Here is a 14131-nt window from a genome sequence, read left to right as displayed (position 1 = left end):
CCCTATCGACCACATGTAAACCCTATCGACCACATGTAAACACTATCACCCACATTTAAACACTATGGACCACAGGTAAACCCTATCGACCACATTTAAACACTATCGCCCACATTTAAACACTATCGCCCACATTTAAACACTATGGACCACATGTAAACCCTATCGACCACATCATGGAAAGCCTCTTGTCCAATCAAATAACTTGGTCGGAAGTAACTGTTGTATACAACACCACTCGAGTTGAGAGGGAATGAGGGGGGGATCATGGCACCCCCCTGTGGAATTAAAATGATCAAAATTGGTCGGAACTAACTGTTGTATACAACACCACTCGAGTTGAGGCGGGGGAATGAGGGGGGGGGGGGATCATGGCACCCCCCTGTGGAATTAAAATGATCAAAATCATCCCCCTCCTGAAACAACCATTCCCCCTTCCCATCCCGTTATTATATCAATCAATGTGGAAATATTACCGGTATTTCGTTAAAGCGGTTTCCTTTTTCAATTCGGCCCAACGTATGCCGCGGTGTGGACATTTTCACACCGAGTAATACACTCGTGTATTTGTGACGTGGTTTTGTCACTGGTAAGTTGGCAACCACTATGCTACAGAAAGTCCTTACAGTGGAGTGGATAACAAAACTTCAGCTAGCATATGTCACACAGCTAACTGGCTGGGTTAGCTAACAGCGGCTTACGCCCTCGTCCAGTATGCATAAAGAACTCAAATTAAAACAACTTAACTTACCGTTGCTGTTGTGGACTGGACCGGGGGAGCTACACCCTGGAGTGCAGCCCGTACAGCTGCTCGCCCGTTCGATGTCTAGGACTCCCAGAGAACCGGCCATGCCTGGCCTGCGATCTTTGCCGCGCGATTTGAAGCTATTGCAGTCTGCAGTGGGCGTGGTTTACCTGGGGATTTGAATATTTTCTAAAAAGCTTTACACTTGGCGACACATTTAACATTTAACATTTAGATTCACATTTAACATTTAGATTTATATGTCACATTTAGATTTAGATTTAACATTTAGATTTAGATTTAACATTTAGATTTAGATTTAACATTTAGATATAGATTTAACATTTACATTTAACATTTAGATTTATCATTTAGATTTAGATTTAACATTTAGATATAGATTTAACATTTACATTTAAAATGTAACATTTAGATATAAATGTAACATTTATATTTAACATTTATAATAATAATAAATGAAATTTATATAGCGCTTAATATGGTACTCTAAGACGCTTTATATTTAGATATAACATTTACATTTAGACATAAAATGTATATATCATTTCTAACATGGATTTTGTACATTTGAACATATTGTTGACAATTACATATAACGTGTTGTTTTACATGAATTTTTCTCTCAGATGTCAGGAAAATGCGCTAAATGTGAGGAAAGTGAGCTAAATGTTGTAAATGTATCAGCTAAAAAATTGTAACAGAGTTTTCACAAACGGCACCACATACTTTTCTCTACTGTTCCAGTACATGTTCTATCCTGGTTTCTCAACTAGGACGGTACCGCCCCCTGGAGGGCGTTCGCACAACCTCGGGGGGTGCTGGGAACGTTCTTTTTTTTCTAAATTTTTTAGGATGTGAAACTTTCATGGTTTTCAAAAAAAATAGTGAAAAAACGTACAAAATATATAGGCACCGCGATCTGTTTTTGCGGTGCGCTCTCTCCTGTGTCGCTCTGGAAGTTTAATTGGGTTTATCACATTGATGGACAGTGCTGTCCAATCAGAGGTGAGACATTTGCCTGTCATGACTCAGAGGGCATTCATTAATTAGTGACCACCGCAAAATCAATGAAAAACGATGCATTGACGCCTTTAAGCAGTATAACACGAGTGTGAGTGGGGTTGTTAGTAAATGTATTCCTTTTTTATTGGGGGGGGCGCCAGAGGATCAGGATAATGTCAGGGGGGCGTTTGCTCAAAAAAGGATGAGAACCAATCTATATTGTGCAGAACTATAAGGGATTGGCTAGGTTTGTGTGTTTGTAAAGCCCACTGGGCACATTTGTTGGCCTGGCCATGTGGCTAACAAAAGTCACATAAACATACGTTGTTTGCATTATAATTAAATACAAGTGCGAAAGCTTTAAATGTGAATCAAATTTATGTTAAATTATGTCAATTCGATATACATCCCATCATTTATGAAAATAAGAAAAATCACAATTTCGGGGCCCATCATTCTATAGGGTGCCTTATCACCAATATACGACTAATTTCTAATTCAGGGGTCGACCACATTTATTTCCCTGTAACCCCATTTTAGGAAACGTATTTCCTTATTTTAGCCATTTTGGCAACTTGACCAAGCACAAATCAAGTGACGGCAAGAAAGCCCCAGCGTAAATAATATCAACCTTATATATAAAATGTACTTTGAATTTGAATTCAAGCAGCTTCGTCGTACTGTAACTGTAGCAAATGTCTTGAGATGAGCGATTTATCTTGGAGCCAATGGTGGTGTAAACAGCGACGAGTACAACGTCATCAGTATGCGACCTTGGGAGAAAGGCGGAGGGAAAGCCGATTTCAGGATTAAACAGTAGGATTACAGCTAAAAGCACATTGCTTGGGGCTTTAAAATACCGAATCTGTTTAAATATAACATCCACGAAATATGTCTAAAGAAATTCGAGAAAATGTAATTGGCTAATATAACTGAACAATCATGTAATTAGGCGGATCGCTAGCACTTGACAACAACGACGACGACACAACAACCCTGGTTCCCTTGACAACGGCGCGGAAGCTCTACAATTCCAATATAGAGATAACGTTACAATACATTTATTAATTGGCATTCTTTGAGACACAAGTTTTCGAGTTTATAAAAGGATAAACACACATTACGGTCAGACTCAAAAATGTCTTCAGGGACCGAGATGAACGCCGAATCGAGTAAGTGGCTGGACGCTCATTACGATCCGGTGGCGAATCTCTACACATTCTCATCATGTATAGACCTTGCGGACCTAAACGGGGACGGAGAGAACAGACTTGTTATTGGAGATCTGGGCACGGGCTCCTCCAACATGAAACTGAAGGTGTACCGCGGAACAGCGCTGATGAATGAGAGCACGCTACTGGATCTGCCCACTGGCTTGGTGTCATTTCTCATGGACCTGCACGAACCTCGTATCCCTGCTATTGCTGTTGCCTCTGGTCCTTTTATCTATGTGTACAAGAACCTCAGACCCTACTTCAAATTCACACTACCAAGCCTTGAGATCAATGCTCTGGAACAGGTGCGTGACTACACACTACACCTATTGAGTAACCTCTAATCTGGTTTGTGTTCAATCATTTCTTGTACTTGTGTCTGGTTCCCTGGTTTAACCCGTTATATTGCTGTTTTACAGAGAAAACGACCTGAATAACATTTTACTCTTTAACTGTCTCTCATTGCATGTCAACAAACCGCGTTCCTTTCACCTCCGACCTCCGCCGCCTGCAGGACGTGTGGCAGCAGGCGAGGGAGGGGCAGATCGATCCGCTGGCGTTGAAGGAGCTGCTGGAGGGCATACGCGACACGGCCGACGTCCCGCTCTCGGTGCGCTCCCTGCGGTACCTGGGTCTGGAGACACAGGACATGGAGGAGTTTGTGAGCCTGCACAAGCAGCAACCCATACGAAGACAGGTAATGACAATAGCATTATCTATTCGCTCTATTGAGTGAACCGATCAGCGTTCGAAGCCCGATCCCTTTAGATACAACAAGCTGTTTTTATGGACTTAATTGTAACTTATCCTCTTCACATTTTAGCCAAAAGACTGCAACCAGTCATACTGTTTTCTGGGTGTCAGTAAATTGGGGGTTTAAACTTTCAATGCATTGCAGGAACTGGAACCATGGGAAGAAGTACAATTGAAAGTACCTCCTGTGTGTGTTTCTGTGTGTGTGTGTGTGTGTGTGTGTGTGTGTGTGTGTGTGTTTCTGTGTGTGTGTGTGTGTGTGTGTGTGTGTGTGTGTGTGTGTGTGTGTGTGTGTGTGTGTGTGTGTGTGTGTGTGTGTGTGTGTGTGTGCAGACTGTGATCACGTGCATCGGGACGCTGAAGAAGAGCTCGGCGGACGAGGACGGGGTCAGCTGTCTGGTGATCGGAACGGAGAGCAACGACGTGTACATCCTGGACCCCGAGGCCTTCACCATCCTCTCTAAGGTAGGCGCTCTGGGTCTGTGGGGGGTATGGGTCTGCCTAGGGTCTGTGTCTGTTGGGGGTCTGTGTCTGTTGGGGGCCTGGGTCTGTTGGGGGTCTGTCTGAGGTCTGGGTCTGTCTGGGGTCTGGGTCTCTCTGGGGTCTGGGTCTGTCTGGGGTCTGGGTCTATCTGAGGTCTGGGTCTGTCTGGGGTCTGGGTCTCTCTGAGGTCTGGGTCTGGGTCTATCGGGGGTCTGGGTCTGTCTGGGGTCTGGGTCTGTCTGGGGTCTGGGTCTGTCTGGGGTCTGGGTCTGTCTGGGGTCTGGGTCTATCTGAGGTCTGGGTCTGTCTGGGGTCTGGGTCTGTCTGGGGTCTGGGTCTGTCTGGGGTCTGGGTCTGTCTGGGGTCTGGGTCTGTCTGGGGTCTGGGTCTATCTGAGGTCTGGGTCTGTCTGGGGTCTGGGTCTGTCTGGGGTCTGGGTCTGTCTGGGGTCTGGGTCTGTCTGGGGTCTGGGTCTGTCTGGGGTCTGGGTCTGTCTGGGGTCTGGGTCTGTCTGGGGTCTGGGTCTGTCTGGGGTCTGGGTCTGTCTGGGGTCTGGGTCTGTCTGGGGTCTGGGTCTGTCTGGGGTCTGGGTCTGTCTGGGGTCTGGGTATATTTTCCCATTCCCCTTTCAGTCGCATATTGGTTGCTAAAGAGCCTTTGTAGAAGTAGTCGTATTCTCTTGCTTGTGTGTTGCTCTCCAGCTGTCGCTGCCCAGCGCTCCCACCATGATGGACGTGACGGGCCAGTTTGACGTGGAGTTCCGCATCACGGTGGCCTGCCGCAATGGAAACATCTACATCCTCCGCAGGTAAACCCGTCACTTTATCACTCACGAACCCCTGTGTAGGCGCATGTAAAGATTTATCATGGCAGAGGAGAGAGACAAATAAATACATAGGTACTGGAAGGCAGACGTTTAGTAGCCCGATTCACCCTGTGTCATTGGTAAGATGATGACATTATGCTGTGAGTTCAGTACTGTATTCACTTTTATATTTTACCACGCTGCTTGTTAAGTGTTCTTCAGCAGAACATGATCCCGTATGTGATTATGTTTGCTCTTTCATAATGACCTTCATAACGTACAGTACATACAAAACTTGAGTACAGTATTATTGCTGTTTTATCGTTTATCGGGTACGTAAATCCAGTTTGACAGGCGCTTTGTAACTACCATCAAAGGCTTTTGATGGTATATGACCTGCATTTATACAGCGCTTATCTTACCAGTGAGGCCACTCGCATCACTATTACAATTTTAAAAGCACTGTGTGCACGTGGGTATTATGCAGGTCGCTAGTTCGCACAATAAAAATATGCAAACTACAGAATGCAGCAAAGTCTGCCCTCAGGGCTCTCTGCCAGAAAGTCAAAGGATGGGATCAACGAGTTCCTCTGCAGCCCCCCTGACCTGTAGCTAAGAGTAGCTGGGCAGCGCACCAGCAGCATTCCAGACGATAGCTCTACCTCCTGTGCCCATTATGAGGTTCCCCCCCCTCTGCAGGGAGTCATCCAAACCCAAGTACTGCATCGAGCTGTCCTCCCACCCCGTGGGGCTGGTGAGGGTCGGCAAGAACGTGGTGGTGGGCTGTGCCGAAGAACGACTATACGGCTTCACACAGAAGGTAACGTCACTTTGGACGGCACTGAACAGAAAAACTGCATGGAAACCTTAGCAAGGCTTCTGTACTTATTTTTAGCATTAATGCAAAGCTCTGTTTAATCAACATGTTAGTGTTATCCAGAGTTTGTTGTGGAGTGTGGAGCGACCAGCCAAGCGTCACGTCAACATTTGACAAACATTTGGTTTCTCTAATCACAAGCTGAGCATGTAGACCACACAGACACACGCAGAGAGACAGCGTAAGCGTGTGTCACCCGGCGGCTGATGGTTGTAACCAGAGACGTCTCCACCTCCTCCTCCTCCTCCTCCTCCTCCTCCTCCTCCTCCTCCTCCTCCTCCTCTCTCCAGGGTAAGAAGCTGTGGACGGCCCAGCTCCCGGCCCCCATCACCACCATGGCCACCATGGACCTCCCCACCCGGGGCTTCCAGGCCGTGCTGGTGGGCCTGGCCAACTGCGAGGTGCACCTTTACCGGGACAAGAACCTGGTCAGCACCATCAAGAGCCCCGACGTGGTCACCGGCCTGCGCTTCGGCCGCTACGGCCGCGAGGACGGGGCGCTGGTCATGACCACCAAGGGCGGCGGCCTGGCGGTGAAGATCCTGAAGCGCACGGCGGCGTTCGACGAGCGCGACGCAGCCCCGGGCCCGCCGCCGGCCCAGAGCGTGCGGCTCAACGTGCCCAAGAAGACCAAGCTGTACGTGGACCAGACGCTGCGGGAGCGCGAGCACGGCACCGCCATGCACCGCGCCTTCCAGATGGACCTGAGCCGCGTGCGTCTGGCGGCGGCCCAGGCCTACGTCAGGGCCCTGGAGGCCAGCCTGACGCCCATGTCGGCCAACCCGGCGGCGCCGCTCAAGCTCAACGCCGTGGTGCAGGGGCTGGGCCCGGCGTTCAAGCTCACGCTCAACGTGCAGAACACGGCCGCCAGCCGGCCCATCCTGAACCTGACGGTGAGCTTCCTGTACGACGGCGGGCTGTACAGCATGCGGACGCCCTACTTCCGGATCCCGCTGCTGGTGCCGGGCCTGGTGTACCCCTTCGAGACGCTGGTGGAGTGCACCAGCGACAAGGGCATCTCGGACGTCATCAAGGTGTTTGTCCTGCATGACGGGAAGACGGCGCCGCTGCTGACCGCGCACATCAACATGCCCGTCAGCGAGGGGCTGGCGCTGGAGTGAGACGGAACCACGTACGCGCACACACTCACGCGCACACACACACGCGCACACACACACGCACACACACACACGCACACACACACCTGCCAGCCAGCCCACCTGGCCGATGCTTATGGGTATTAGGTATTCCAGCACCTCCAAGGATCAGGGCCGTCTGATACTCAAATTGCAGTGACTTGACGCCACTGATTTGATGTCCTCATGATGGCTTTGAAGTGTCAAATCAATACATTTTGTTAATAATTGTCAAACACGATTCACACTATACACATTTGGACAAAACATAACATTTCAGTTGTGTTGAATACACTACATTCATTATTTCTTATTTATTTGATTCAGTTGCTTTTCTCTATTCTAAAAATTGACAAGCCAGACTTTGGAAAGGTCCTTATTTGCACCATTGAGAGCTTACGGTTGAATGTAATTCTCCCTGATGAACCCCTACTCTTCCAAAATCACTGTGAAACCGTATGTGAAGTTACTATATAGAAGCAGAAAATATAATTATCGTAATCTCATTACATTTTAATAATATCATAACTTTGAGTATAGGAAGGTTTTATCAATATGAAAGAAGTTATGTTTTTTGTTTTAGAATCAACATTTGTATGTGATGGATCTACTATTTTTGAAAAATCCATAAATAGGTGATGTATTGTTATTCTATGTGTCAATATACGGTATATTAGGTTAACGAAAATTATTCATTCCATTTGTTGTGTAGAAGCGCACAACCAAAGTATAATAGTTTGTTTTGCGACCAAAAACTCAGGGAATAAATACTGCTATTGAAAAGTTAAATAAAATAAATCTATTTAAACACATTCCGAGAGTCTATTTGAAAATGCTATTCAGACCTGTTTTTGCAACTTTCTCCTTTTCTAAGGACGCCCTCACACTAGGCAATCTCAACACGTGGCAATAACACATGGGCGAGAATCACAGCGAGTAGCCTGGTTGGTAAAGCTTAACATGAGCTATTTGGTGATGAATTATAAACTATTGTTTTTCATTACATACAAAATAAAGTGTTTTAGTCATGCGAGTACCATGATTCCTAACCCTACCGCAAGCTGTAAGCTGGTTAGCCAATAGCAGAGCTGCTCTTCCATCTGCTTTCTGGTGCCTGTCAACAAGCAGTGGAACCTCTACATATATTAGGACAAATCCCCAGTGACGACAGAATGAGAGGATGAGATTGGATGAGCCACGTGCTCCAGACGGCCCCGCCCGTCTTTATCTATACCACGCACAACATGGTCTTTAATACACTTTGGTACACACAGCATGGTCCACAATACACTTTAATACACACATGGCCCTTAATACAATTAAATACACACAACATGGTCCTTAATGCTTTAATAAACACAACATGGTCCTTTATACGCACAACACGCTCTTTAATGCACACAACATGGTCCTCAATACACTTTAATAAACACATGCTCTTTAATACACACATGCTCTTTGATAAACATTAATACACACATCATGTTCATCGCAGCATACTGATCTATAATACACACAATCTGTTCACAGCTTCACCCCACACAACTCTGCTTCATAAATGTCAGTCTCAAGATGACATATGGCACGTCATATTCATGCACTATTCAACATGGTATATTTTTACACTATATATTGTCTTAAATGCTGTATACAACATACATTTTACATAATTTAAAATGCGATAGATAAATGATTAACTACCGTTCAAAAGTTTGGGGTCATTTAGAAATTTCATTAGTTTTTTTCAATGAAGAGAACATTAAATTAATCAAAAATAAAAACTAGACATTGTTAAGGTGGTAAATGACTATCTTGCTGGAAACGGCAGATTTTTTATGGAATATCGACATAGAGGCCCATTTCCACAACCATCACTCCTTTGATTCTACTGGTACATTGTTGAGCTCATCGTGTTAAAAGGCTAATTGATGATTAGAAAACCCTTGTGCAATTACACAAGCACAGCTAAAAACTGTTAAAAAAAGTGTGAGTTTTCATGGAAAACATTAAATTGTCTGGGTGAGCCCAAACTTTTGAACGGAAATGTCTATACATGCATACAAAAACCTGTTAGTCCTGATTGTGCGACGTAGTTGTGTGATGTCCCTGCAGGCCATTGACAGCATCCACCAGGTGGGGGTGCACTGTCTGGCGCTGGTCCCCGCCAACACGCTACCCAAGGCCCCGCTGGGGGGCATCCAGATCTCGGAGACCAAGCAGCGCTTCCTGGAGGGCTTCCTGCACCCCTGCAACGTGCTCATGTGCCCCCACACCTGCGTCACCCACCTGCCCAAGCCCCGGCAGAAACAAGCCGGTAGGTGGTCGGTCATGAGGGCCGTGACGCTGACCCTGCAGATGATAATAATGAACAGTGATGATGAGTGTGATGAGGATAACGTGACGCTGACTGCTGAGGCCGGTCTCAGGGCAGGGCACAGAGGTCGGTCCTGCGTCCATGGTAGTGGGAAACCTGGTTGCTGTGAAGAGGATCGCCCAGGCCTGCGAGGTGAGAGACCTGTCCCAGCTGGAGGACAATGACCAGGCACGGGACCAAAGTTGCAACTGCTCAAGTAAAATTAAGTTGATTGACAGAACAACATGGCTGCCAGAGGCTTAAAATCGTCCAAAATTAAGTTAATGCCAAAAGGCAAGGTTAACTTAAACCAATCCTCATCAAACTTGATGTAGTCAAAGGCACATGGGTCAAGATGAACCCCGCCAAATTGTATCCATATCGGGTTATAGGGAGTGGTTAAACAATTAACTGAAAATGAAACCTTTCCAATTTGTACCCAGATTGGGCCATAGGGGGAGCTATAACAATTAACAGAAAATGCAGAATTTGGACGGACATATTTTCTGACCCCTTCTTCTACAGTCATGAAATCCTGTAGCCATTTGTATCTCCTCGTGTTGAGAATTTTCTTTCCTAATTTTTGAGAAACCCAGAACCTGTAACAAAATGCCGGGTTAACTTGAGTCAATCCCCACCAAACTAGGTGTATTTAATTTTAAGAAGCATAGGTCAAGGTTAACCAGGCTAAAGTTAATCAAAATACGACCATAAAGTAATTTGCTGTGTAGCTTGTTTGGCAGGATAGTGTTGAAGGCTGAACTAAAGTCAACAAAAAGGCGTGTCCCATATGTGTTCCTGTGCTCAAGATGTTCTAGTAGAGTGTGTAACACAATGGCAATGGCATCCTCTGTAGACCTGTTCTTCCGGTAAGCAAACTGATTATGATTTAATGATGGCGGTATGGAGGCTTGAATGTGTTTCATGACCAGTTTCTCAAAGCATTTTGCGATGGTAGGAGTGAGTGCTACTACAGGCCTGTAGTTGTTCAGACCTCAAACATTCGGTTTCTTGGGAACCGGGAATATTGTTGCTGCTTTGAGACATCGTGGAACCCAGGATGAGGCCAGAGACAGGTTAAAGATGGTGGTAAGAACTGGAGCTAGTTCAGCCGCACAGTCCTTGAGCACCCATCCCTGGACTCCATCTGGGCCTGCTGCCTTCCTGATGTTGATGTTGCGTAGGCTGAGTCTGACCTCATGAGTGCTCAGGACTAGGGTGGAGCCATCATAGGGGAGAGTTCTTCCCTTGTAGTCCGTTATTGCCCTGACGCCCTCCCACACCTGCCGGGGGCAGCATCCCCTGGTTGCCCATCCAGCACAGAATTAATTTTAAAACCCTACTTATGGTTTTTAAAGCCCTAAATGGCCTGGCCCCGCCCTACATTACAGAGCTCATCCATCACCACTCAGCTCCCAGGTCCCTTAGATCATGTAGCATGGGTCTCCTGCACGTTCCACGCACTAGATTAAAACAGAGGGGTGACAGGGCTTTTGCTGTGGCCCCCGCCTTTAGAACGAACTGCCGCCTTCAATTAGAGACGCTCCTTCCGTCACCAGTTTTAAATCTAGGCTCAAAACTTACTTCTTCTCCCTGACCTTTCCTCCCCTTTTGTGGTATGTTGTTATTTTTATGTTTTAATGTACTGTCTATGTATGTGGTATGTGTTCTTTTATATGCCTTTTTTGTACAATGTACGGCACTTTGGCCAGTGAAAACTGTTGTGCTTATAAATATATTGTACTTACTTACCTCCTAGTCCCCCATGTCCTCCTAGTCCCTCTAGTCCTCCTAGTCCCCCTAGTCCTCCTAAAGTCCCCCTAGTCCTCCTTGTCCCTCTAGTCCTCCTTGTCCTCCTAATCCCCCATGATGAGGCCCATAGGAACAGCCACATTTCAAACCATCTCCACACTGCCCAGGGAACTTGGTCTGTCTTCAGAGACTCGTCTAGTGTTTTTATCGGGGGTAAATGGAAGAGAAGAGAAAACACTACATTCACATTAGGGCATTTAGCAGACGCTAAATGCTATCCAAAGACACTCACAATGAGTACATTTGTCAGAAGAAAGAAAAACAATATACGCTGTCGGTACAGTAAGGGCCATTTTTGGTTAGAAATGGGGTGTGGATAGCTGTATGGGGCTGCATTTTTGTGGTGATAGGCTATTTAGCTACTTTAGCAATTAAATAGCCGGTATAGGCATGTACAACAATAGGATTTATGCAATGAATACATGCAATTGCAATAAAACATAGGCTACAAAACAAGCCTTTGAGTGGATGTTACATCTAACAATAAATTAGGGAGAAATGCAGGAAAAATCAACTCAGGTTTTAAAGTTGAAATTGAGTAGGCCTAGCTCTTTTCAGTCCATGTTTGTGCAAATGAAATGAATATCATTGCATCATAGAAAATAACAACACTGTTAAACATTTCATACAATTGAATTATGACTGTCCAGTTCAGTGCTAAGTAGTCTTTTGCATTGATTCCCAGCAACACTTGGGGCATGCATGAGCAAAAATCTATATTAACACAGGGTTACAACTTGCTATAATGAATGAGATAATCAAACACCCTCTACCTTTCTCATCCAGTTTCATGGGATTTTTGTTTCTGAAATTAAATTGCAGAGCTTCTGAATATAAGGGCTGTATGGTGTTGTTTTCATCTTATATATGTTTTCCCTTCTTTGGATCCATAGCTAGAAGATTTTAGCAAGCTACCCGCTCAGAAAATAGGCACCAGGATAGTATTGCGATGCACATTTCATGCTGAAATAAAAATGTTCATGCCCTATACAAGCAATATATATTTTACACATTGAAAATGTATGGTTGACTTTAGGCCTACAACAATCATAGGAAAATTAATCCCATGAATGTTAATTTCGGGTTATGGCCAAAGCGCCATAAGGGCGGCGCCAAAGGGCGGCCTGTGGGCTGCGGGTTGCCGACCCCTGGTCTACGTGAACTCTGAACAAGAAGTGAGTATTGAGTCTTTTGCGGAAGCTTGTGAGCGACTCTGCGGTCCTGATATTGGAGGGAGCTCGTTCCACCAGACGGGGCTGTGGTCGTTCTTCTCTGTGTCCCGGGTGTCAGATCTCTGCTGTTCGTGGTTCCTCTTGGATCTCGTTGTCAATAGGGATGGGGTCGTTGACAGCGGTCTACAGGTTACTCCTGTTTCAACTGGCAGCTTAATGGGGACATATTATACCACCGGGACGCCGCCCACCCTCACAGCTGCCCTGACTGTGACAAGACCTTCATTTCCCTGACCCACTTGACTGTTCACCTCGCTTCTCACAGCAAGGTGAGGAAGTTCAGATGTGGGACCTGTGGCAAGTCCTTCCATCAGTCCTCCCACCTGGTTGCTCACAAAATGATCATCAGCGGGGATCGGCCCTTTAAGAGCCCGGTGTGTGGGAAGAGCTTTGGCCGGGCCTCGCACCTCAAGACCCACCAGCGGCTCCACATGGGGGAGAAGCCGTACACGTGCTCCTACTGCAGCCCAGCCTTCTCTCAGAAGGCTGGGCTGATGGCGCACGTTCACCTGCACACGGGGGAATTCCCCTTACAAGTGTGACAGGTGTGGGCATGCCTTCCGCTCCCTGTCCAACCTGCTGTGCCATAAAGCGCAGGAGTCCCCCCAGCCGGCTGCGCCCCCACCGGGGTCCATCCCCACGGCCCAGCAGCGCCGCACCCCGCTGGACCCCCCCCCCCCCCCCCCCCCCCCGAGGGCCTGGACCCGCCCCACGAGGGCCTGAACTGCTGCTGCCGCGCCTTTGTGCTCTCCTTTTATATACGGCTGCAGTTCTAATAACTGATTCATCTGATTAAGCAAAGAAGCACAAAGAGGTCCCTGCGGGCATCCATACTTGAAGTTGTTATGAAGTCTAGTCTCCAGACCGATCTGTTTTCCGGTTTTATGTCATAGCCTACGAACTTCTGAGGGGCGTTTCCTGAACACTCTTATTTCGGAAGAGGGGAAGGTTTGCGTAAAGACACATAAAAGCTTCCGAACCTCCGAGCTGTTTTGAAGGCAGCATCAGGCCCAGTTGGGGGGGGGGAAATCATACTTGAGTACGGTACAGGGCAACTTTGCCTATGGCGACTAGTGCGCCCCAAGACTGCCAAAGACAAAAAGTTTAGCCCAACTTTGGTTTTACTTCATTCATAACTTACCCATGTCATGTTTCAGTATTAAGTTCAATATTATTAGTCCAGTAATGCTGTTGGAATATTAATAATCTATTCTCCTATTCAAGTGATCTTTTCATAGTTGTAGTATACAAGCAATGAAGCCTGGATAAAAAGGGCTTCCCTTGAGCTGGGTGTGTTACCCATATTATCTAAATATAGTATTCTTCAAACGGAAATTCTGAAACTTTAAACCAGTCATAAAAAATACATAAACAACGACATGAAAGCCCCCTCTGAATCCCACACACGTGCTTCAAAGAACTGACGACATGAACTCACCGGTCCCTCTCAACTCTGCGGTGCCATTGGCTCTAGATTTTAGGAGTGTGGTGAGGATTACATCAGCCCACTTCCTGTACGCATGGAACATCCAAGGACCCCAAATTAAAACCGACTGACTCTTTGTTTACGTCTGTTTGGGGAGGTTGGGATTAACATCCGTTCAAAAGGTGTTCAGTTCTGCTTCTCCAGATGATCATCACTAATCACACACAAAAACAGTGTCCATTATCCCCGGGAAAGAGAGATTTACTTCATAA

At 46.4% G+C, this 14131-nt stretch overlaps 1 protein-coding gene across 1 annotated transcript; it reads left to right on the top strand.

Moving 5' to 3' along the window:
* Positions 1-2511: 2511 nt before the first annotated feature.
* On the top strand, positions 2512-7848 carry bbs1 (Bardet-Biedl syndrome 1). Its single transcript, XM_060036551.1, has 6 exons — positions 2512-3287; positions 3497-3679; positions 4069-4200; positions 4920-5026; positions 5723-5843; positions 6191-7848. The coding sequence occupies exons 1-6, from the start codon at positions 2907-2909 to the stop codon at positions 7019-7021; spliced, it is 1755 nt and encodes a 584-aa protein (XP_059892534.1). The 5' UTR covers positions 2512-2906; the 3' UTR covers positions 7022-7848.
* Positions 7849-14131: the final 6283 nt, after the last annotated feature.

This window comes from Gadus macrocephalus, chromosome 18 (assembly GCF_031168955.1).
Source record: "Gadus macrocephalus chromosome 18, ASM3116895v1".
Taxonomy (NCBI): Eukaryota; Metazoa; Chordata; class Actinopteri; order Gadiformes; family Gadidae; genus Gadus; species Gadus macrocephalus.
Note: the sequence above shows the minus strand (reverse complement) of the source record. Positions and strands in the feature narration are given on the sequence as shown.